The 23691-nt window shown below is 42.3% G+C and overlaps 1 protein-coding gene across 1 annotated transcript in view; it reads left to right on the forward strand.

The window, feature by feature from the left end:
* The window catches only part of ppfia2 (PTPRF interacting protein alpha 2), a gene marked incomplete at both ends in the record, with an annotated part of 158105 nt that overhangs the window by 119303 nt on the left and 15111 nt on the right, over nucleotides 1–23691 (forward strand). Inside the window, 15 exons of the mRNA XM_083999270.1 lie at nucleotides 2741–2848; nucleotides 6950–7171; nucleotides 9407–9553; nucleotides 12767–12901; nucleotides 13635–13718; nucleotides 14663–14794; nucleotides 14909–14971; nucleotides 15342–15433; nucleotides 16574–16706; nucleotides 17499–17716; nucleotides 19343–19580; nucleotides 21153–21182; nucleotides 21299–21429; nucleotides 22004–22185; nucleotides 22860–22929. Coding sequence (XP_083855396.1) covers nucleotides 2741–2848; nucleotides 6950–7171; nucleotides 9407–9553; nucleotides 12767–12901; nucleotides 13635–13718; nucleotides 14663–14794; nucleotides 14909–14971; nucleotides 15342–15433; nucleotides 16574–16706; nucleotides 17499–17716; nucleotides 19343–19580; nucleotides 21153–21182; nucleotides 21299–21429; nucleotides 22004–22185; nucleotides 22860–22929 — 1985 coding nt within the window. The remainder of the gene's footprint in view (nucleotides 1–2740; nucleotides 2849–6949; nucleotides 7172–9406; nucleotides 9554–12766; nucleotides 12902–13634; nucleotides 13719–14662; nucleotides 14795–14908; nucleotides 14972–15341; nucleotides 15434–16573; nucleotides 16707–17498; nucleotides 17717–19342; nucleotides 19581–21152; nucleotides 21183–21298; nucleotides 21430–22003; nucleotides 22186–22859; nucleotides 22930–23691) is intronic.

Below are 23691 nucleotides of genomic sequence, written 5' to 3' on the forward strand. Positions count from 1 at the left end.
TTAATAATCATTGCAGGACAAATTTTAGTTTTAATTTCAATTCATTATCTCTTTCCACACTCGATTGGTTTAATAAATAGACAATCATCATTCATTATTATTGGTCCTTGTCAAAGTGTGAATCAAGTCCTTCATCAAAATCGCCACACTTTCAGATGTTTTTTTTTCTCTTTCTCTCTTTTCAATAAAACAAGTTGTGATAAGAGAACAGTGTAATAACATGGAGGAGTTTTGCCTTGGGACCAGTCAGGTCTACACTGAGTGAGATTGAAGACTTCCCTCTTTATTGTGCCTGTTCTAATCCTGTGTGCCAACTCTCACATCTTTACCAAAGAAATCCCAAGACAAATCTGATGCACTTTTTCACCTACATAGAGAGAGAACATATATGTGTGTGTGTATACAGATGCATCAGCTCTAAAGCATGTGATTGATTGTAAAGCAAGCGCATTGCACCAGAGACTTGAATGCCCCCAGCTCTCACCTTGACAACATCAATCTTTTATTCTCCAAGAACAGCCCCCCCTCTTCACTCTATCTCACGTTTGTCCAATCGCTCCTTCATCACATTACTTCAGACAGTCCTCTCACCACACAAGTGCTAAGGAAAGATAAGAAAATCGTGACGCAGCCTGCGCCCCATCTAACACTTCATGTCCGGCCTCTTCTCCCTCCATCAGATGTCTGCCTATTGATGAGAGGTAAAACAGCAACATCAAAAAGGGAAATAATAGGCGTAGTGTTCATCTTTCTGCATCTGGCAAACTTGGTCCTTTCTGTAATTTCAGAGCCGCAGATGCATCTGTAGTGGCTCCATTCATCATTTTTTTGTTGTGCCTTAATGTCGGGGGAGGTCTTGGGTGTTTGATCTCTGAGCTGGAGAAGTTACAGACGGTCTCAGAATAATGGTACAGAAACATACGGAGGCTTAATTATGCCCTCGTTAAAAATAATGAACAGAGGAGCTCAGGATTCGGTGAAGGAGAAGCCAAGCTGTTGCTGGCCAAGTTTCAATCAGCAGAGTTAAAAGTCCGAGCTTAATGTTAGAAAATCTGTCCATTAATCATCGGCTCCTGCATTGTGGCTCTGCTTCAGAAGAAATCAACTTTGACGTCATGTCACGTATGAGTTTAAACCAAGATTGTTTCTTGTATCGATGCTGTGTCAACGATTGTCCTGTTTTCCACTGACTCCTTTTTGACGCAAACTGTATAAATACTGGAGTGTGTGTGTGCCTGGAAAGTTTCATTGTGAAATCATCAAAAACAAAAAACATGCAAAACATGCAGATTTCCAGAGTCCCGGCTGATTCAGAGATTAAAACATTTCTAAATCTTCTGAATACCCACAGAGTTTCACAGCACGACGCAGCTGTAATCACATCATGCTACTGTAACAGCACACACAGCCTCTACTGTAATATTAGATATTTATACACTTCTTCTCTTTTGCAAGAGTCTTATAATATAATGTAATATTTGTGAATCCTTTTTTTTTTTTTGAGAAAATTCCACTTTCATACAAATTTATTATGATTTCTTTCTATCTGCAACAATGACAATTCACATCGCACTGTGTAAGCTGCCAAAAGGAAGGCAGACATGTCATGAAACACAAGTAATCAGACAACAATACTGGATGTGATTGAAATTTGCATGCTAAATAGCTGTACCTAGTATGACTTATCATTTACAATGATAATCAAAAGTTCTTGTTGGGTAACAATTCTGGAAAGAAACCGTGTTTGTCAGCAGAGAAAAGTTACTTTATCCTAGGCTTTATATCTTTTAAGTTCATCATGTTTATAACAAATAGTCTAAAGCCTCCTAAAACTTTCCTTTAACAGTGACTGCTCACTTCAGTGTGTTATCATTTCTCAGTGTGGCTAAAGGTTGACAAGGTTGTCAAGATTTATTTTACATAACTAGAAGGTAAAAAGAAAGAATGAAAAGAATCTTTAAAAAAAGATAAGAAACCAAAGTAAAGTAGTCATTAGCATCTCAGTCCAGTCCAACCCAACTCTCCAGGCGGCTGCAGGAAGACATCAGAGGGGCCACAGGCTCACATGATACCTGATTTACCACATATTTGTAGTGATTTTCAAAGCCGTTTCACAAAAAGTCCACATTTGTTGTTGTGTGTGTTTTTTAATAGTGTGCATGCTGCAAATTACTGTCTCTCACAACACCCACCAGTTTTCTGGTTGTGGAAAGTCTCGTTTTACACGAGGCTCCACAGAGTCTCAGGGGCAAGTATCAGCCGTGTACGCTATCTGCCTTTCTCTTCCCTGTCGTGAGGAGAGTGATAATCACATGGTGTCTGTCAAGGCAGGAACCTAATTATTGGTGTTGTCGGTCACCCCTCCGACAGGATTATGACTGTGGGACAGTTGTTTAAGGTGATGAAATGAGGCATGAGGACCACAGGACACGATAATTATAGTGATTGTATCAGAGCTCACATGTTTCCAACTTCATGTTTGTTGAAGTGATGTTCCAGACATTCCTAGAAAGGGACATACTGTAATTTACCAGCATTACATAAGAAGGAAGCAGTCATGCAGTTATGTATTGATGCTTTGTTTAGCCGTTGTTTCAAGGCCACACTGAAGGAAAAGCAGTGATATTAAACCAGCTTTATCTTAATCTTTTGATCTTGTTTTTCATCCAACTTTAACTGTCTGTTTTATGACATTGTGTAAGTGTTTTCAGCTTCTAAACTCTTTGCCTTTTTTTTGCAGATTGTGGCCTTACGGGAACAAAATGCTCATATCCAGAGGAAAGTCGCATCTGGAGATGGAGAGGACATACTGGAGGGTAGTGAAGCTCAACAGAAGGTCCACGGCAAGGTGAGGGACCTTGATATAAAATATTGTGGGTGGAAAAAGATCACATGTTTTTTTTTTTTTTCTTTCTTTTTTTTCTTTTTTGGTTTAAAACTTGGGCATGGTGTAAAAGCAGATGCGACACATTTCAAAGGAGGTGAAGGCAGTGGTCAAGCTCAGTGTTGGTTTAATTGGGCACAAACCGAACCAAGCAAGTATAAGAAACACTTCAGGGAAAACTGTGTTATACAAATATAATGAAACTCCTGCCAGAGCAACACAAAATATTCTGCGAACCAGAACTGCAAAATAAGCAGCTAATATGGTAGGAAAAACATGAAACTAGCATAAAAAAATCTTGCAACCACAGGGCTCTTTCCTTAAAAACCAGGGTTTTCAGAGTCTGAAAAGACTGTTTGGTCCTGTGCAAGCAATAAAATGTTAGAAATTCAAATGAAACATGCATCATTTGCCTTCCAAGGGGCTATTTCTTAGGTGTTGCTATTACTTCATATCTAACATTAGCATTAGCAGCTGTTCACTTATGTACGAGAAATAACATTGTTCAGCAGTTCAGCATCAAATTTTGTTCTTGCCATGTCCAGGGGTGTAAAGCAACAATGTAAACTCTTTCTCTGTCATGTCCTTTCTTCTACTCAGGTTAGCATATGCTAATCAGCTAATCCAGTTGTCCCTTCATGCTATGCTCCAGTACTGGCTTTTTCTTTCAATTTAGTTTTAAACACTGATATCAACCTCAAATTTCAGCATTTTTCTCACAGCACCAGTGATTATTGTGTAGTGGCCTCACACAGCTAATTCCTGCACATTAACTTCCCTCTGGTGGTTTAATTACCAGTATAAACACACTTTTTAAACACTACAGGCCTTAATTGAATGGTTTTGACGATGCATTTAGCTCTGCAGGATTTGTGAAGGTGACCCGCAGTCAGGTGAGGGCTCTCGCTGTGACCTCGGCTTCTTTTATTATTATGCAGCGGCACACGGAGCTGCGTCGCTGAATACAAATTCCCTCTCTGATTATTAATTTAAAGACTGAGGTGTAGCAGCGTCCACGGTCACTAGATTACACCACGCAGAGCACGGTGCCGTTCGTCTTATGTCAGCAGACTTCACAGCACGAAACGGGCAACACCCAAAAGGCCAGTGCAGAGTCTGGAAATGCCTTTTTTTAACATGCAGACAGCATCATCTACATCTCACACAGGATACCTGGGTAGATCAATGGAGATGCTATTACTTGGCTGGTCTGCTGGGGGGAGGGGGCCCTGGGGGGAAGGATGGTGGGAGTAGAAAAGATGAAGAGTGTGTGTGTGCAGAGGGATGGGCTAATGAGGAGACGGCTATCGTCTGCCCTGTTTTGTGAAGATAAAAAGAGGCGAATATGAGCGTGTGTTGTTTTTAGTCGTGTTTATGTTTGCAGAGGAAATTGCATGCGTGCGTGAGCCGCTTTGATGTATTTTCCTAGTGGTGAAGTGACTCTAACCTGGTAGCGAGAAGGAGTGCGAGTTAAATCAATGTCATTGCAGTCAGAGGCAAACTGACTGACAGAGATGTAGTAGCGGCTGCCGTCGAGGAACAGGCTGCGTTTCTTCTCCGGGGGAGGGGGGCGCGATCCTCTCTCTCCACCTGATTTTCACGTGTCCACAGGTTGTCACTAATGTGACAGGTGGTGAGAGGTCGGTGAGAGGCGATGGAGGAGGCGGAGGGAAGAGGGAGCAGCTCTTCAAGTGCATATTGACCCGTGGAGCTCTCAAGACCTTTAGCATAGGCCTGGATCAGCCTGATAAGCAGCTAATGCATCCTGACAGACCAGGCTTCACCTTTTTAATTTTTCATTGAGTAAACATCCAGTTTGGATCCATTTCATTGCCCATCACTCCCAGAACACATGTACTGACATACTCAAGACTTGGATTGTCATTTAGCATATGTAAAACAGTAAGAAAGGAGTCTTTGTGAATTAAACATGGATTTAAATAAATAAAACATACACATTTAAAGCTTTAACGCAACTTAACTGCATTTCTACGTTATGTAAATGCTGTCTATTTACATGTTTTAGTTCATTTTATTCCTTTTTTTCGTTTTATATTATATTTTCACGCTTTATTGTCACAGGTTTGCACCCAAGCAGGTGACATGTTTTTGTGAAATTTGACATTTTATCCATTTTCTTTTTGTTGCATTATTCTTCAAAGAGACCACACTGCATTTAACAACACATCTGTTTTGTGTATGTGACAAATAAAACCCTTGAAACGACTCAAGTACAGGGAAGGTTAATTGGATTTTTATGTGCTGTTCACAGCATCAATAAATTACATTAATAAAAAAATTAAATCCCTTTAAAAAAAATAAAAAAGTCCCATTCTCTGAATGACCCTCCAAACCTGACTGTGAACAATTTTCAAAGGGATAATTTCTTTGTGAGAGATTGTTCTTAATTTCACTGTTTGTGGTAAAAACACAAAAAAAAATCTAATTTCTCTCTCACAAACACGATCTGTTCACCTCCATTGTATTTGGGTAGCATTAGACTTTTGGGTAATTGGGGTGATTTCACCACTTTTTAAAAGGTCATGTAGCTACATAACTTCATCTAAACTCCTGCAGGTTGAATAGAAAATTGCTCATTTAAACTTTCTCAGCACTGTAATGGGAGCCACAGTTGGATAGTGTATTACCTGAGGACCTGTTAAAACATTTTGTAATAAAGCAGAAGCTAAACCCTTAAAGCCCGTCCCCCTTTTTATGAGAGCGGCCCACCAGTGCCAGGGTGCTGGTATTAAAATGGGTGGTGTGATTTAGAGGGTCGGGTCTCCTCGCTCGGATGAATCATCGATCCCGGCAGGTTTGGACGGTCACTGGGAGTGATGCAGCACAGGGATGAATGGGAGAATGAACACTTTGCCTCAGTCTTTATGCCTGCTTTAAAGTAAATAATAAAGAACAGGCTCTCAGTGGGAGTGTTATTTAGCAGTGATAATAAAGTTGTTTTTTGATGTGACTCTGAGCTCTGAACCTCCGTAAGTTGCATCTCCCTGGCTTCCCCTCCCTCATTAATCTACCTCATGCAGAGACCCAGAGAGTGAGAACTCAGCAAAACCTAATCATCATATTACCAATGCAAGTGTCAAAGTAATTTCTCCAATGGAGCCTGAAGTGATTTTTCTCAACCAATCTTTGCCACAAACGTTAAAAAAAAAAATCAAAGCACGAGGAGAAGAGCCGAAGCCTTGAGCTCCTGAACTTGAACATAATAGAGCGCAACTCTTGGAAGGAGAAATGGTATCTGAAGTGGGAGCGAGACTGATTTCTAAAGGCCCACTTGAACACACCGCAGAAAGCCTGGGGCATGACAGGAAATCAGAAAATGTTTTTTTTAATGCAGCTAATTTCTCTAATCTTGATAATGTGTCTGTTTTTGCTGCTTTCTGACATCAAACGTAATCAGTCGCTCTTTAATTACTGTGTTTCAAACTTAAGGACCAGTGAGGTTAAAACATGATGGTGTAAAGGGTAAAGTTTTCAAGACATGTGATTTCTGGTTTGTTAAACACGTTCGAGTTGATAAAAGTTGGAAAAGCAGCACTTTTCTTAGATTTTTTTGTTGTTAGCATTGTTAGCTAATACCAACTACATGTCTACAGATAGAAGCTGCACTGTAACAATGTTATTAGCATTGTTAGCTAATACCAACTACATGTCTATAGATGGAAGCTGCACTGTTTTGTAGCTATGTTTCATTTGAAGACACAAAAACAAGACTAAGAGGCTGATAAACATAGAGCAGCCATCTCAATGTGTGAGCTCGGGGTTATTGAAGTTCCTCGAAGTTTGATTTCCAACTTTAGTGGGTGTTACTAATGACATCGGGAACTCGGAAAATCAGATTTCTGAGGTGTAATTGAATGCAGCAATACTCCTAAGTGTCTTACACCAACTTCTGCCCACAGCTCATATAAGATAACAGCACTCTAACCCTCACCCTAACACATACAGGTCCATCATCGCCTCACCATTTCCCATCCAGATATGATTGATTCTTGTTGTCAAACTCAAGCTGACTATGCTATCCTCTCCTCTCTCTCCTCCCCCCAGCGCCTGTCGAACGGCTCTCTGGAGTCGGCCCACGAGGCGAGCCAGGTGGTGGAGCTGCAGGACCTGCTGGAGAAGCAGAACTACGAGCTGGCCCAGATGAAGGAGCGCATGTCCTCCCTCTCCTCCCGGGTCTCCGAGGTGGAGCAGGAGCTGGAGACCGCCCGCAAGGACCTCATCAAGTCAGAGGAGATGAACAACAAGTACCAGAGGGACATCAAAGAGGTCATACTGCACACATATGCGCACATATATAGACACACACTGGGGACGAGGAGAAGCATGCACACACATTTGCAAGGGAATAACAGTTGCAAGAGAGACATCAAAGAAAAGCGAGCAGTGGCCTAAAAAAAGCCTCTATTTGCATCCACTCTCCCTCCCTCTTCATGACTGTATTTATCTTTCTCATACACACATATGCAAACTCATGCACACACAATTCAACGCACGCTTCTTTGTTTAAATACACAAAAGTGAAAAATAAATAAAAAATAGGAGTCCTGATTAACATGTCATCCTCGTGGTCAAACAATCACACACAACAAGCAAGTGAATCCTGTAAATATTTCCACATGCAAATACTGTAGTCCCCCAGGAGGTTACACAAACACTAGCACAAGGACACATTAAAAGAAAAAAAAAACAGCCGTCTGCCACTAGTTGCTCTTTAAACCGCTTCAGGACGGAGCGACGACGTGTGAAGCACAAAACCAGCCGCTTAAAAGCCACTTTACCCGGTGAAATGTTAATGCCTGCGTGTCATAAACCGCCAATTAAGGGGCCCAATCATCAGCCCATTCAATATACATCCATGTGAGGTGAATGCCAGTGAAGTGGACAGGATTCAAATATAAGCTGATCTCCCGTCGGCCCCCTCAGGCTGAAATTGCTATTGATTGGTGCTGATGCGAGGCCCGGGTGGTGATTGTGGCCTTATCTGACGGCTCGCCGTGTTATTACCCGTCCTCTGAGAGCGGCAGCGGTTTATTCATATATTTTTTTTGAAACCACATGTGCTTGCATAGGTTTTGTGTCTCCATACAGGAAATTAACTCTCAGAGCTTTCAGAGATAATGTTACCAGCCAGGAAAGGGAGGAAGGGGTGTGTTTTTGTGTGTGTGTGTGCTTGCATGAGGGTTTTGAAGACATTGCTTTGGTGTGTGTCGATTATGTCGTGTCATGTATGGAGTTAATCTGATGCCAAAAAGTTTCAATTGTCAACTTTGGCGTAACTCACATTGCAGCTTCTAATAATAACAGTGCGACGGCCTCGTGATGTGATGAAAAGCGATGCTGCTTTAATTTCAGCCCCATAATCATTACAGAAGTTTAGCACTAATAACATGCAGTTCCCTCGCACTCCATGTTCCACTAAACAGAATTATGAAAACATTTTGTGACCGGTCTGCATTAATTACAGTTTCTATCACTCATGTTTGGTAATGAAATTACGGAGCAGCGAGAATCAGGCCTTTGCAAATATTAAATTCATGTTTGCAAACTACTTCTTACAAACTGGAGCTGCAGTTGATTTTTTTTTTAATGCGAGTTCCCGAACCAAAAAAAGCAGCCGAAATTGAAAAGTTATGCACATGTGTCAGCGTTACGGTTCCTGCCAGAGGCTTGAAATTGACTTTTTATCCAGCTTTAGGCCATATTTTTAAGATGTACTTTTTACACCTTGCTATTTTCCGACTATATATTTTAACCAGATAACAGATCTTTGTCAGATGATGGACATCTGGGTTTGATGTTATCAAAGAGAAGCTCCCAAACCCCTCTCTGGTGTATTATGTCCACTCCACACCATCACAGAAACTTTTTCCCCCTGAAACTTCTTTATCTTGTAGTTTTAACAGTTCTGATAAACCTGTTGGGTTTGTTTTGAAGAGGAGGAGGAGACGGTGGAGAATGACTGAACAACTGGGAGAAGCTTATGTGCATTAGGGTGAAAACAACTCCCACAATCCCACGCTGTTTCACGACGTTACCCTACTACGCAGTCTTTTGTCGTTGTTTTGATTGACAGACGCCCAGCAACAAAAAATTACACACTGTAACACAAAGCTAAGCAGCAAACCAAAGTGATGTTAAGATCACATCAAACCTTGTAACAGAGTTTATCAGTGTTTCTACGATCTTTTTTTAAAGTATTAGTATAACCTACAGTCAATTCAATGAAATGCATTTCCTCATATCTGAATAAATGAGTACTTTATTCATGGTGCTGATGATTTATCCCATAATTATCCACTACTATTATTTCACAAGAATACATTTGTACCTAGATAAGTAAATCCAAGCTTTACTGAGCCAGTTGATAACAGGTTCAGTGTTGGGTTCATTTGAGCCAGATAACAAAATCCTGAACCTGCTTTGCAGCACAGGCCTCTTTATGCTCTGAGATTGGTGCATTTTGACTATAAATTGACTTGACTTGACTTTGTGTGTGTGCAGGCCATGTGTCAGAAGGAGGACATGGAGGAGCGGATCGTCACGCTGGAGAAACGCTACCTGAGCGCCCAGCGGGAGTCCACCTCGGTGCACGACATCAACGACAAACTGGAAAACGAGTTGGCCAACAAGGAGGCGTTCCTCAGACAGGTAAGTACTGCACCGCCTGACCAAGGGTTTGTGGGAGCTACAGCACCATGAGACTGATAACAAAGCAGCTGCTTCTTCGCTCTCTGAGAACCTCAGTGAAGGTTTTTCTGGGGCGATGGGTCTGAAGGTCCAGGTGGATCATTCATAAATTGACTTCCCAACATTTTTCCAACAGTAGGACCGCGTACGCAGCGGCTGGTGTAAGACGGACAGAACAGAGCCCACAGAGGGTTGTCAACGATAAAACCTCTTGACATTGTGTCAAATAATGTCAAAGGAAATTACTACCTAGGAGGGAACGTTGGTAGTTTCACATTAGTGTTTACTCTGAGCCGAGCTGCTGCACGTGGCTCAATGCCATCCTCATAATTGATGTAATGCTCTAGTCTACAACATGATCAAACGGTGGGTCAGGATTTATTCTCCTTTTTTTTTTTTTTTTTAAGATTCTTTGTGATTCATCGCAGCCAATTAGATAAATTGCCCGGTACCGCACGAGATTGACATGAGTGCAGACTTCAGCAGCAGCTGAGCTCCGGAAAACATGGAGAGAGAGCTTCATACTAATATGAGCAGAAGTAATGATGAGGCTCACACACACCCACACAAACACACACACAATGATGGGCAGCGCTTGTCAAGAGGAAGGAGACGTCAAGCCGGCGTCTCTATAAGATGATCCAGTTGTTGTCAAGGTAAACACATGACCTCTGTGCTCCAGAGATGCTCCACAGAAATAACCTCTAAAGCTTTTTGGGTTTGAGCTCCTGCTTTACCGCACACAAACACACAAACACACAAACACACACACATGCTGGCTGTGTAATGAGTTTACTGGCGGTTGTGCCAGCAGCTGAACCCTGAGATCTGGCTGCTGATGTCTGAAGATGGAGGGAAGGGGTTGGTGAGGTTTGGCCACTGGTACAGACAGATGACAGAAGATGGGAGGAAATACTGGGGGGGAAATAAAGAGATGGATGTTTGGACATCTAGGGAGGATACTGTAGGGAAAAAAATCACACTGTCATGCTTCCCCACCCAATGGGATGTTGATATGAGCTCAGACAGTGAATATCACACAACACTACACAGCTCTCACCCTCTCTAGTCTAATTATTGTATATTGAGCTGCCAGGCCCGATGCTTTAGGGAGCAGAGCATCTGCCGCCGACGGCGAGGGCTGCCAAGGCGTCCCCCCCTCTTAAAAAAAAAAAGGAGTCTTAAAACTGATCAGAGCCCCGAGCGAGACAGAGACGTGCAACAGGGAAATACCAGTCGCTCGGTGGCAGTTCCACTGAACGGTGGGTTTGATTCCCGTCTTTATAATGGCGGAAGCGTCTGTATCTGAATGACTAATCAGGGCAATTACCGGTATGTGCTGAGTCAAAGTTGCCACTGTCGCTCCCGGCAAGTGCGAGAAAGAGCTGCTGCTATTCTGACTCTGTTGTCGGTGCTATTTGTGAAGAAGGGCTGAGGCTCGCTGCCAGAGACTTCAACATCCAGTTCCTCCCACTGAAGACGCAGAATCTGTGCTGCTATTTTCTACCAGGAGATGATGCTCCGCTGACCTCAGCGCGAAAAAAAAAAGGAACAGATTCACATTCAAAGAAGCACCTTTTGCCCTTTTGTTACATGATGTGCCAGGACAGGGGGCGGACACTGCTAGTTAGTTGAACCATCTGCACATTTATTTCTAATTTTCCCTCAATTTATGATTTTATTCGGAGAAGATTCTCTGCTATTTCTGCTATTTTTGTTTTTTGTTATTGCGAGTTAAATCTTAGTGTTCACAAAGGAGCTGGAGGAGCTGCTGAAAAAATAAAGACAGATTATTAAGGGTGAGACACATCCTGAGGCATGTTAGAAAATAAAAAAAGTATTTAATCTCAGGTATAAAAAAAATTGAAAAAGGATAAACATGCACATGCATAAATTTAATTTATTGACTTTTGGGGTCAATATTGATACTGATCAAAATCAGATAATACAAGCTCATACTAGATATGTTATGAATATATATTTTTTAAGAGTGCCTTGGGACAAATGCTCCAACAGGTATCCTACAGATTTAAAGGAGAATTCCGGTAATTTTCTAAGTAACGCTCTACAGCTCTACTGTACTGTAGGTCCCCGAGTGCGACCATAGGAAAAAAAAGGAGAAAAATATGTGCAGGCCGGACCTAGCAATCCTCCTGCTAGTTGCTCTACACTGCAGTTAAACAGCAAAGTAATGGGGGCAGTTCTTCTAACCGTGACTTTGGCCTCTATAATGCTCAAAATATCACTACACATGCTTTGCAACATCCACCAGTTCCTTTCCACACAACACTGAGTGTGAATAACTCTGTTAATATGAGAGAGCAGTGTTAATGTGTGTTTTTATCACCTACCTCTGTTTACGCCTGGGTAGACCTTACTAGTCGACTGTCGAGCCAGGGACTGTTTCCATATCAACAAAGACAAAAGACTAGGTCCGGTCTGCACATATTTTTTTCTCTGATATTTTCCTATGGTCGCACTCTGGGACCTAGAGCTGTAGAGTGTTACTTTGAAAATTACCATAATTCTCCTTTAATAGCTGTACACAGTACTATATGTAGTATAGGCTGTAAATAAAGATAAAGCTCAGAGTGGGCTGCACCACAGCCGCCATCTTGGCCGTGTCTGACTCCGCCTCCTAATTTCCAGCTAATCAATTGCACTCAAAAGAGGCCACGCCCTCGATTATACAGAACTTTTAGACCTTAAATAAGATTTAAACAGGTGAGTTATGTATAGTTGGCCTGAAGGAGGAAATTAGCCATAAAGAGCAAAACCATTTTTCATGTCAGGCTGTAAACATGTTTATTTCTGCTGTAAAGTCGGAGCGGCGGTCTCACCAGTGGCCGTCTCAGCCCTGGATGTTGCCACTAGGTGTGTAGTCAGTGTGTTGTAAGATTTGGACACATGCAGCTCCAATCTCTCTCCTCTCCTGTCAGGCTTTTACTTTGATGCATCTGCAGAAAGTGTTTTCACTGACAGCACTGAATCAAAGAACGGCATAGCTGTGGGAAGTGGCCTTTATTTATTTATTCATACCTGCCATTGTTGTTTACTACCTTTTTTTTATTATTTGAGAATTCGCTGGATGTGGTATCTCATAAATCCTCTGAATGTCTCTCTGCTAACATTGTGTGTGTGTGTTTGTGTGTGTGTGTATGTGTGTGTGTGCAGATGGAGGAGAAGAACAGGCAGCTACAGGAGAGGCTAGAGCTGGCCGAGCAGAAGCTTCAGCAGACCATGAGGAAGGCCGAGACGCTGCCGGAGGTGGAGGCCGAGCTGGCTCAGAGGATAGCAGCCCTCACCAAGGTAGGCGGGCGAACGCACACATGTCCACGTTAACACACATACACACACACACACATACTGTTGACACACATTCTGACAGATGCCCTCATCATCTCAAGTGTGCACATCATGGTGTCGTGTCATGACGTTTCAACATGTCCCTCTCCTCTTCCTCGGCCACATCAGTCTGACTCCAGCTCCTCTTCCTCCCCTGATGATTATCACTTTGTTATGGAAGCTAAACTCCAAGACATGAACTCCATTCTTAGGAAGGTAGTCCCACAGGGCGTCACAGCTACTGCCGACTCCTGTAGAGAGCAGATTTCATTCATTTATCTTATTAGTGTTTTGTGGCGAGCGTTGTTTACTGGGATTCTGCTCTGGCTGTTCTACCGCCATAGGACAGCTGCATGGCACTTCTGGCTGGAGCTCATAACGTGGCAGCGCTGGAGCAGCTCTCTTCCTCTTTCATTCTGTCCTTTGGTGGCCTGGTTCTCCATCTCTCTCCTCGTCACTCCTTGTTTTCAATCAACTCTCTCTCTCTCTTTCTCAATCTCTCTCTCCAATACTGCTTTAAAACGATAGATCTCCATCTTTGATTTTGGGGTAGAGGCTTTGGCTTGTGTCGTTGCCACTGCTTTTCTTTGTTGCCCCCGCGCGCCCTCCCCTCCCCTCCTCTCCCCTCCGTCGAGCTCACAGGTCATCGTGCCCTTTTCTCTTTGTTTCTGTCTGTCGCTGTGATCCCATTCCGTAGGCGGAGGAGCGTCACGGGAGCATCGAGGAGCGGATGAGGCACTTGGAGTGCCAGCTGGAGGAGAAGAACCAGGAGCTGCTACGGGTGAGTCAGTGTGTGGAGGCGTCGTGCCAGGCGGCCGCTCCCGTACCAGCGCTGACAGCTCCGGGCGGCTGTGACTGATGGGGGTGTTGTCTGATGCATCACCAATCAAACTTCACCAAATCACTGTTGGACACACTCTGCTGATGGAGGAGTTTATAAAATGATTACATGAGCATCCTCAAGGTCACGTTTTATAGCGTCAGCCGAGGATAAAAGCTGTAGCTGCACAGTGTGGAGCTGTTTGCATGGAGGAGTAACATGTGGACAGAACTTTATTTTGAAATTTCAGCTTGAAATTTGAATGTTGCACAATAAATTACAGCCTCTTTGAAGTTTTGTTTTGGATAAAAATCTGGCTCATTTTACCTGCTATGGAAGTCATTTTCCTATTTTTCTGAATAAGGCTGGAGCATTGTTTCCTTTCATGCACTGGTTGTCAAAAGAAACAAAAATGATAAAGAACATAGTACCAATGTGCAACAAAAAATAGTACTAATGATGATGATTGTAATCTGTATTTGTGTAGCAGCTTTCATACATGAAATACAACACAAAACATGATAATAATAATAATGATAATAAGACAAGATAAAAGGTAGAATGATTTAAATATAGGAGACATTTTCCAACCGGATTATCTATTCTTGTTCTCATAGATGTAATTAACAAAAACCTGCTTAAACAATGAAGAATAGCAGCTTCCAACACAAAGACAATACTGCTAATTAAAAAAGAAATGTGTTGAACCCCATTTAAAACAGTGTTGGGCACCACTGCTTTGAGGAGGTTGACGTGGTCATTATCAACAGGATGTGAAAGCTCTTTAGTTTTTTTTTTAGCCCCTTGAACATGATTCAAACAGAACTAAAGATATCCTGTTAATTCACACTGGTATATTTGACTTTAAATACATCATCATCATCAGTCGTAATTTGTTCCTTCAGGCTCGGCAGAGAGAAAAGATGAATGAAGAGCACAACAAGCGTCTGTCCGACACGGTGGACCGACTCCTCACGGAGTCCAACGAGCGTCTCCAGCTTCACCTGAAGGAGAGAATGGCCGCGCTGGAGGAGAAGGTCAAATATGATCAATGGAAACATATCGACAGCAGTCCTTCAAAATAAAACGTCAGGGGGTGGATTTTCCCCCTCACCTCTTTCTTGATATTTTTTTTCTCCCTCTCTTTGCAGAACTTGTTAATCCAAGACTCCGACGGTTACAGGAAACAGTACGAGGAGTCAATCCACGAGAAAGTAGGTTGCACAGCTGAAGAAATTATGATTACGTCTTTAAAAAAAAAAAAAAAAAATCTTTTTCATCATTTTACATGAGGTTGCCTTAATTAAGCAGTTAATAATGAAGAAATAATGAGGTTGGTTGTTGGCATAAATTCCATTTTTTATAAACCTGTGCTGCTGAATATTCATCAACCTCCCGCGTGGGGTAACGAGATGAATTTCATGAGCGGTGCAGAAGACATTAGAAAGTGTCACTCTGTCACTTAGAATTCAGCTATGTGAATTAAATGAGCCACACTGGTGCCACACAGTTCAGTCTTGATGTGCACTAATAACGACGACTGGGAGGCTCAATTTTGATGTTTGTCAAATGGTTTTTGTCCAGACGCAGCTGGCCGAGGAGATCGACAAACTGAGATCAGAGCTGGACCAGTTCAGATTGAGGGCGGGATCCCTCACAGAACCAACACTGTCCAGGTAAGTTGGTATAAAGCTGTTTAAACTATAGTGTAGAGGTTTCTACAGGCTGTATCTTTATGATGAATCCATATGTGGCTTTAGTGCACTGGAGCCTGTGGTGCCTACTTAAAAGATGCTAAGCTGTGATTGGGCAGTCTGTGTTGCAGGGTGTGGGTGGGGTTTTGGCAAACAGTCAGTTGTTTAAGGGGGATTAGCACCTGCTGCTCTTATTTACTCCCAACAGGACAATCTGCAAAACATTACATAGGATTTATCCATTAAATTAACAAGCAACGTGTGCAAAGAAAATAAAGTTTATCATAGGTTTTACAGCTTCACAGTCTGATGCTCCTCAGAAATGGCTCCCAAACAATCGTTAGATTCAATTCAGTGGAGAATAATTAAGTGTGTGGTTCCGTTTGACATATTTGTTTGGCCCAAACACCAGAAGGAGGCCATGGGCTGCTTGACTCTGAGACCGGTTTTAGCTAAAGTTGCTTAGCTGTCTTTTTGGATGATGCTCACAGGCAGAAATCCAGTGGAGATTTAATAAAGGGCCCAAACTGATCCGGTTACAGCCGATCGGAGCTAAGTTTGTGTAGCAGGAAGCAAATAAAAAACGCAGGAACAAAGACGCACTCTCTCTTGTCGCTGATGAAACAATTTGCTCTGCACTATTGTTAGAAACACTTGCGTCGCTGACCTCTCCGTATCTATTCTCGGATGTCGTCTGGCTTCCTTTTTCATGCTGCATGAAGTTCTGATATTACAGTGTTGATGTGTTGACAGTCGCAGCCTTAATCTCCTCCACAGACAAACAATTTGCAGCCGTAGAGGCATGCATAACAGGCTCTGATCCTTCCAGAAGTACACATTTTCCCCACATCACTGTGACGTTTAGGTACGCTCGAGGTACCCTAACACAAGCTCTGATTGGTTGACTGTCTGACTGTATAACTGTGAACATTACCATAACATTTGTCTCATCTTTTTTGGAATCAGCTTCACAGCTCAGGCACAATCCCTGTTTAGGGTGTTAGGGTTTTTTTTTTTTTTTTTTCCCATCGTTTATTATTATGTCAGGCAGAGAAGATGTAGCTGCACACAGCAGGAGACTTAAAGATGCAGAGAATATATAAAAGCTGTTTTTTACTGTAGGTCTCATCTGGACACGTCGGCCGAGCTCCGGTTCTCGTTGGGATCGCTGGCTGAGACCCAGTCGGACCACTACCGCTCCGCCAAGGTGATCCGCCGGCCGAGGAGAGGGCGGGTGGGTCTGCGTGAAACCAAGGTGAGAGGTTCGGGAGTGGTTTACAAGTAGATCACCTGTTGTTAAAAATATATAAGAGCTAAAAGTCTGGGGCCAGATTCACCAACATGTTCTTATAAGAAACATCTTAAGAAATGTCTTAAGATCTAAAATTAAGAAGTTCATAAAGTTCTTAAGTACAATTCCTCAATATTTTCTTACGAACAGTCTTAAGAACAGTCATTTCTTTAAATACGTCACTGCATTGCACGCACCAACAAACAGCAGTTTGCTTCTTAACCGTCAGTCACTCACTAACCATGGAGAAGACAAAAAGAGATGCAGAAACTTTTCAAGGCAGGAGTTTGAGGTTATATGGTGGATGAAATTAATGTACGAAAAAAAATTACTACTGGGGGAAATTAATAATGTGGGAATATCAGCGTACACTGACTAACAGTTAATTAACATGCTAACTAACAGTTAACAGGCACTTTGTGTAAATAATTCCAGATTATATTTATTTAAACTATGACCTACTAGTCTAAACTTGTCTAGAATTTGTTGTTCACCATAGGAATTTTAAGACAGGTCAAGGTTGTCTTAAAGTTAAGAAAAGTAAAGAACAAACTTGAGAACTTTGATTTCAAGAATACCATTTATTCTGAAGTTTTTTCTTAAGAAGAAAGTTGAGAAAATACTTAAGAACTTTTTTGGAGAATATGACTTATTCTCTTTTTTTCTTCTTAAGACTGAAGTTAAGAAAAAAAAAATACTTAAGAAGGTTTTGTGAATCTGGCCCCTGGTCTTGATGCTGTTGCTGTGTCTGTGCAGGCGAAATCACTGGGGGAACACGAATGGCGCTCGCAACAGCTCGGGGTTCTGGGAGGTCACCACTTCGAGAGCGACACGGAGATGTCGGACATCGACGACGACGACAGGGAAACGTTGTTCAGCTCCATGGACCTGCTCTCCCCCAGCGGCCACTCCGACGCACAGACGTTGGCCATGATGCTGCAGGAGCAGCTGGACGCCATCAACAAGGAGATTCGGTAGCTGGCGCGCATCACAGTATAAATTGAATATAAAAAGACCAGGTTGCCAGACATATTGATTTGCCTCTTTTACTTTAAATTGTGTTCTTAATCCGTTTTAGCCCAAATCCACTTAGCACTTGATTTTTTAGCATCGTATCCTAGAAAGCTGAGTCTTTTGGGATTCATCTCTGCAGCTTTGTGTAGTTGGCTCATACCAGGTTTGCGATGGATAACTCCTCCTCTTCTTAGTTTTTTAAGAAAGTTTGATATTCCACCTAAAATCTGCATTCTTACACATTAATACAGTGTTTTTCAACCTTGGGGTCGGGACCCCACATGGGGTCGTCTGGAATTCAAATGGGGTCACCTGAAATGTCTAGTCTAATTACTGATAAAAATATATTTTTATCTAATTATTATGATTTTTTAAATTATGATTAAAAACACCACACAAAATCTTAAACAACTGTATTCCATTCTTTCACTTCAACAGACTTCAATGTTTTCTCCCGGGAAGTCAAACAATGGATCCTAAGAAATCAGACATGTCAGCATTAATCATGAGCCTAAATTATTCTTAACCTTGGCAAAGTGTGAAGTATTTTAATAACTGTATGTTTTGTTAACTGATATGAAATAGGACTATGTCCTGAGTGTTTGTGATGTGTGAGAGGGTGTATATGCATATGTGTATGGATGTTTAGAATGCTATGTAAATTGATAATTCTTATATTTCTATTGTTCTTATTCACCTGCCCAGGGACTACGGATGGAAAGTAGCTAGTAAGCTAAATCCGGTACAAGGCATCTCTTCTCATCTCGAGACTAATGTTATTTTGTACATTGTCCCTGATACAAATAAACTTATTAAACTAAACTAAACTAAACTTTCTCAAATATAAAATAAAATACATGTAAAATGCAGCATGGCACATCTTGATTGGCGGCCGCGATCACCTGACTGCACATGATCGTGCGGTCGCCAGAAATTTGTGAACACTGCATTAGTAAAAACTTATTCAAAACACTCCAAATATGATCTTAATTGCTTTAAACTGTTAAACCCACACTTAGGTATCACATGTCATTAAGTCACTCCTCTGTCTCTGTCCTTGCATGCACTCAGTGTTTTGAGCACGTCTCCCTCATTAATGCTGTAATTATCCAGTGCTGATAACTAATCACTGCTCTGGGCACAACTTTCACTTAGTCCTTTTATTCCTCAGGTTCTTTAATGCTCCTTTTAGGTCTTCCCTCATTTACATGGCCTTCAACAGACAGAGTGCCACGCTGCTCCCAGGAAGAGTTAATCCAGACCTGATGGCAGATAGTGATCATGAATCCAAGGAGTTTGAGCTCGCAGCTAATTACAAAGTTAGAAACCCTGGGTATCGTTCAAACTAATGACCCTGACTTTTAGCCCTTTTATCGCTGCTCTTTGGCCTTTAATTAGTTTGCCTTATACTCGAGGTATTTAATGGAATTAGTTATGCAAATCTCCAGAAATCCACCTCTAAGGACTTCTACAGATAAGACTGAACGCTGTACTGGTGTTACTGATACCAGGGGCCTGTCCTCTGAGTGATCCAAGAGATGAGCCAACTTTTTCCTCTAACTCCTCTCTCTCTGTCCTCCGTCCAGGCTCATCCAGGAGGAGAAGGAGTCCACGGAGCTGCGGGCGGAGGAGATCGAGAACCGCGTAGCCAGCGTCAGCCTGGAGGGGCTCAACCTGGCCCGAATGCACCACCACGGAGCCTCCATCACTGCCTCGGCCACCGCCTCCTCCCTGGCCTCCTCCTCGCCGCCCAGCGGGCACTCCACCCCGAAGCTGGACCCCCGAAGCTCCTGCGACATGGAACGCATGGGGGTCATGACACTGGTACATTAACCTTCAAACACACACGTCTTTCCTGTTCTTCCTAAACAGCCGGATGAGTCACGACCACATCCACCACAGCGCTATGATTGTTTTTTTATTTTTTTTTATCAAGATGCATCATGTTACTGATCTAAGCATTTTCTGAGATATCACACTGACAGAGCGTGAGATGTGACATGGATTTCTACGCGCGGCCCAGCTTGCAAAAATAATTAGCTGTCTCTGATTTTAGTCCGCGGCGCCGTGACTGACAGCTGCAAATTTCTTTCTAGATATAAGGGATTTACTATACTTGTATCACACAGCAGCATTTGATTAGAGTTGGAGTATAAGCTGAGTCTAAGTGTACAGTATACTTATTTTTAGAGGTCGCATCACTTTCGTAAGAACACAGAGATGCAGAGAGACCTTATGTCCATCGCAGCTTATGAATGGAGTCAGCGGTTGATGGTTGTTTTAATGAATTGTAGACAAAAAAGAAATAGAAGGCAGACAGCTGTGGGGGTTTTTACAGCATCTCTGCATGTGTAGCTAGAGAGGGCATTAATTTTTGAAGACTTGCTGCATTAAATTAGCGAGCCGAGAGAGCTCCGTCAGCTGTCATCATGCAGCTCAGGAGGCGACAGGACGCCTTTCACTTCCTCTCAGAATCCACAACATTAATGTCCAGTCTGAGAATCCACACCAGCTGATCAAGGAGGAAAATAGCCACATGTAATGTATGTGCATATTGGATTTTACACATGACATATACGTATATATAAGATGAAAGCAAATATGTAAAAATTATATATGTAACCTGTTAAAAATGGGTGAACATATGACCAGGACATACTGTACAACTATGTTTATGTATGCTTATATTGTGGGCTTATGTTGATCAATATAAATATACAGTATATACACACATCTCAGGTCTGTCAGTGTATAGTGATATTACAATATATACAGTAGAGTCCAAACAGTCTGAGACCAGTTTCCCAGAATGGGAAAATCCAAACTAATGTGAAATTGATAAGAAAAAAATATACACATGCATACAAAGTTTTCAATTGTGCATGCATGTCATTGTCATACATTTACATATACGAAATATAGTGTTTTTCATTAAATATACTATTAACGTGGGTGGTTACAATAACTTATACTATTTTAAAAGTTCCTCATATAGATATTTTCTATACATTTTCAAATGAACTATCTCTTCTTCATAACTTAAAAGCTTATATACAATATAAAACATATGATCATATATGATGTAGGTGACATATAGTCACTCCTGATACACGGACTTATGGATGTCATATATCTGGCTTTCAAAGGAATCAGGCTTTTATTGATTAGTCAAATGATTTGTTTCCCAATCCACATCTCATCCCTCTGTATTGATCTGACTAAATTGATCCTCTGTTGTGTTCAAGGAGGGAAAAGGCTCGTGAGCATCTAATGATGTATGATATTAATATGAATGAGCCAATTGTCGCTCATTTACTGCCAACATGCGAGTGTTGATGCTTCAACACGATGGTATTGACCAGTGTTTTCTTCTTCTTCTCCTCTTCAACCCGACAGCCCAGTGATCTGAGGAAACACAGGAGAAAGGTAAACATGACGTCACCGAATTCCTATAGTTGCCATAGTAACACGCAGCGGATATTAGCTATATGTATGTAAACATCTAACGTCTAACGTCCGGTCATTTTGCCGTCACGCCTCAGATAGCGGCAGTGGAAGAGGACGGCCGCGAAGACAAGGCCACCATCAAGTGTGAGACGTCCCCGCCTCCAACGCCGCGCACAGTCCGAATGACACACACACTGCCAGCCTCCTCGCACAATGACGCACGAGGGTGGGTGTCAGCTGTGCAAACATTTCTTTAAGGAGAAACTAATCTCACTGGTTTGGAAATGTCTGCTTTGTTCTGTCGCATGTTCTCTCTCCCCAACTGCTGCTGGATGGAGTTGGTGCTTTTACCAACTGCAGCAGCAGCAGAGGAAGTGTTTTTTGTTCCCGGCTCCTCTTTCATGAATGAGTGTTCGCTCCGTGCGCCGATCATCAGATGGTGCAGTCGTCTCCTCTCTGCCTTGATGGATATAAGTTGGTTTAGCGCCCACTTAGCTCTCGGAATTCAGCTGCAATTTTTGCCATGAATAATTTTTTTATAGCATGCCGGAGATAATCCTGGATACATTATCAAATTTAAAGCTTAAAAATATCAGATATTAGCTTCAGTAAGCGGCGTAAATAAATAAACATTTGGTTAAGCTGCCAGTAGACAGCATAGAAAGTAAATGTGGATTGCCTTTTCCATTTTTAAAAGTGAGATCAGAGCAAAAGAAAGTTAGGTTGTGATGATTCTTGGAAAGGTATTAAATGTCTACCCCTAAGAAATGGAAATCTAAAACTTCTGTTCATGTTGTCAGGATCGTGGCGTCTCTGGAGGCCGAGGCCAGCGCCCTGAGCAGCGTCGCCAGCAGCCAAGACTCCCTCCACAAGCAGCCGAAGAAGAAGGGCATCAAATCCTCCATCGGGCGGCTGTTTGGCAAGAAGGAGAAAGGCCGAATGGGACACCTGGCACACAGACAGGTCATGGTAGATCCACACGGTAAGAGGATGGATCGACAGCTACAATAATATCCCTTGAAAATATGAATGAAATCTGCAGCAGCTAATGATACTGAATGGACTGATCTACTTTTTTTTTGCTGTTTTTTTAATACTCTTTTGATTGGTTTTTCAATTTTATGAGCACAAACATTAAAGGGATAGTTCAATATTTTGGCAAATTGGCCCATTGCCATAATCCCTATAGTCACAGCAGTAGGTTTGTTACCTTTAATTGTCGGTGCAAGCTATTTTTAGAACGGCGGAGCAGAGCCGTGAGCTGCTCAGAGCTACGCTACTGAGGCTCATGGGATTTCTTGGTTTCCCTCATCAAACTCATCAAATACACAATCCAACAACTCCAAACGGAGCCACGAAAGCGTTTTGGATTTTTTATTTGATGAGTTTGACCACATACATGAAATAAATGAAAAGGGCAGACAGTCCTCATCTTTCAGGGACAGGATGCACTCCTTCAGTAAGAATAATAATAATTATTATAATAATAATAATAATAATAAATAATAATAGTAGTAGTAAGAATAAGAGCAGAAATCTGTGATATCCACATGTTGACTGTAGGGACCCGGGGAGTTGACCACCGCTTTTTTTTAGCTGTTTAATATTGTGGAATTAATGTCCCTCCTTCTTTACCAGCGACCATGATGGATGCAGACATGGGCCAGGACATGGGAGTGGGCAAGCTGGGCACGCAGGCCGAGAAGGACCGCAGGTTGAAAAAGAAGTAAGCTTTTATTAAAGGACCCCTCCACACACACAAACACATGCTACACCCCCCGCCCCACTATAGAAGTTTCGCCCTGGCTGCAGAGCCTTAAGAGGATCTCCTTATGTGCAGCCGCTTTTGTGCCTTTTTTTTTATAAAAACAGGCGGCCGTGTTACATTCATGGTCGTGTTTAGAAGAATGGTTGCGTGTGGAAGTCATCTGGCTGTTTTGAACACTCACTCACCGCAGTGAATACAGTCTCATCTGACCTTTAACACACAGGCCACTGCTCCAGCCTCCACCTCCTGTGTTTAGCCTTTAGCTCTCCTCCTGTATGGAAAGCACGGCTGGCACCGCACCGTACAGTTTGTAATACCATAACCCCACGCTGAGAGCAGGGTCGATAGAAAGCAGAGGGCGGATCAGTATCGAGGAGCAGAGATCAGCCTCACTGTATTCACACGCAGAGCCAAAGTCACACTATTGATCCGCAGCTGAAAAGCCAATTAATCTCACAAAGCTTTACTTTGTCAATTTGGAAGCTATAGATGGCGTTTCCTAACACACCGCCCATAGATTACACTCACTGTCACATCGGGTGTGTTCTGCCCTGCAGGGGGTTAAAAAAAAATGGTGGGGAACCCCTCACAAATCAGGAGTGTTGCAGAATATATGTGTGCGCTTGAGTGTGTTTGTATATATGCGTGTATGTGTGTGCATTTGCCATGCCCCGGCGCCAAATGATGAATGTCATTTGCTCGAAGTGCACATTGAGTTGT

Source organism: Trachurus trachurus, assembly GCF_905171665.1.
Source record: "Trachurus trachurus genome assembly, chromosome: 23".
Classification (NCBI taxonomy): Eukaryota; Metazoa; Chordata; class Actinopteri; order Carangiformes; family Carangidae; genus Trachurus; species Trachurus trachurus.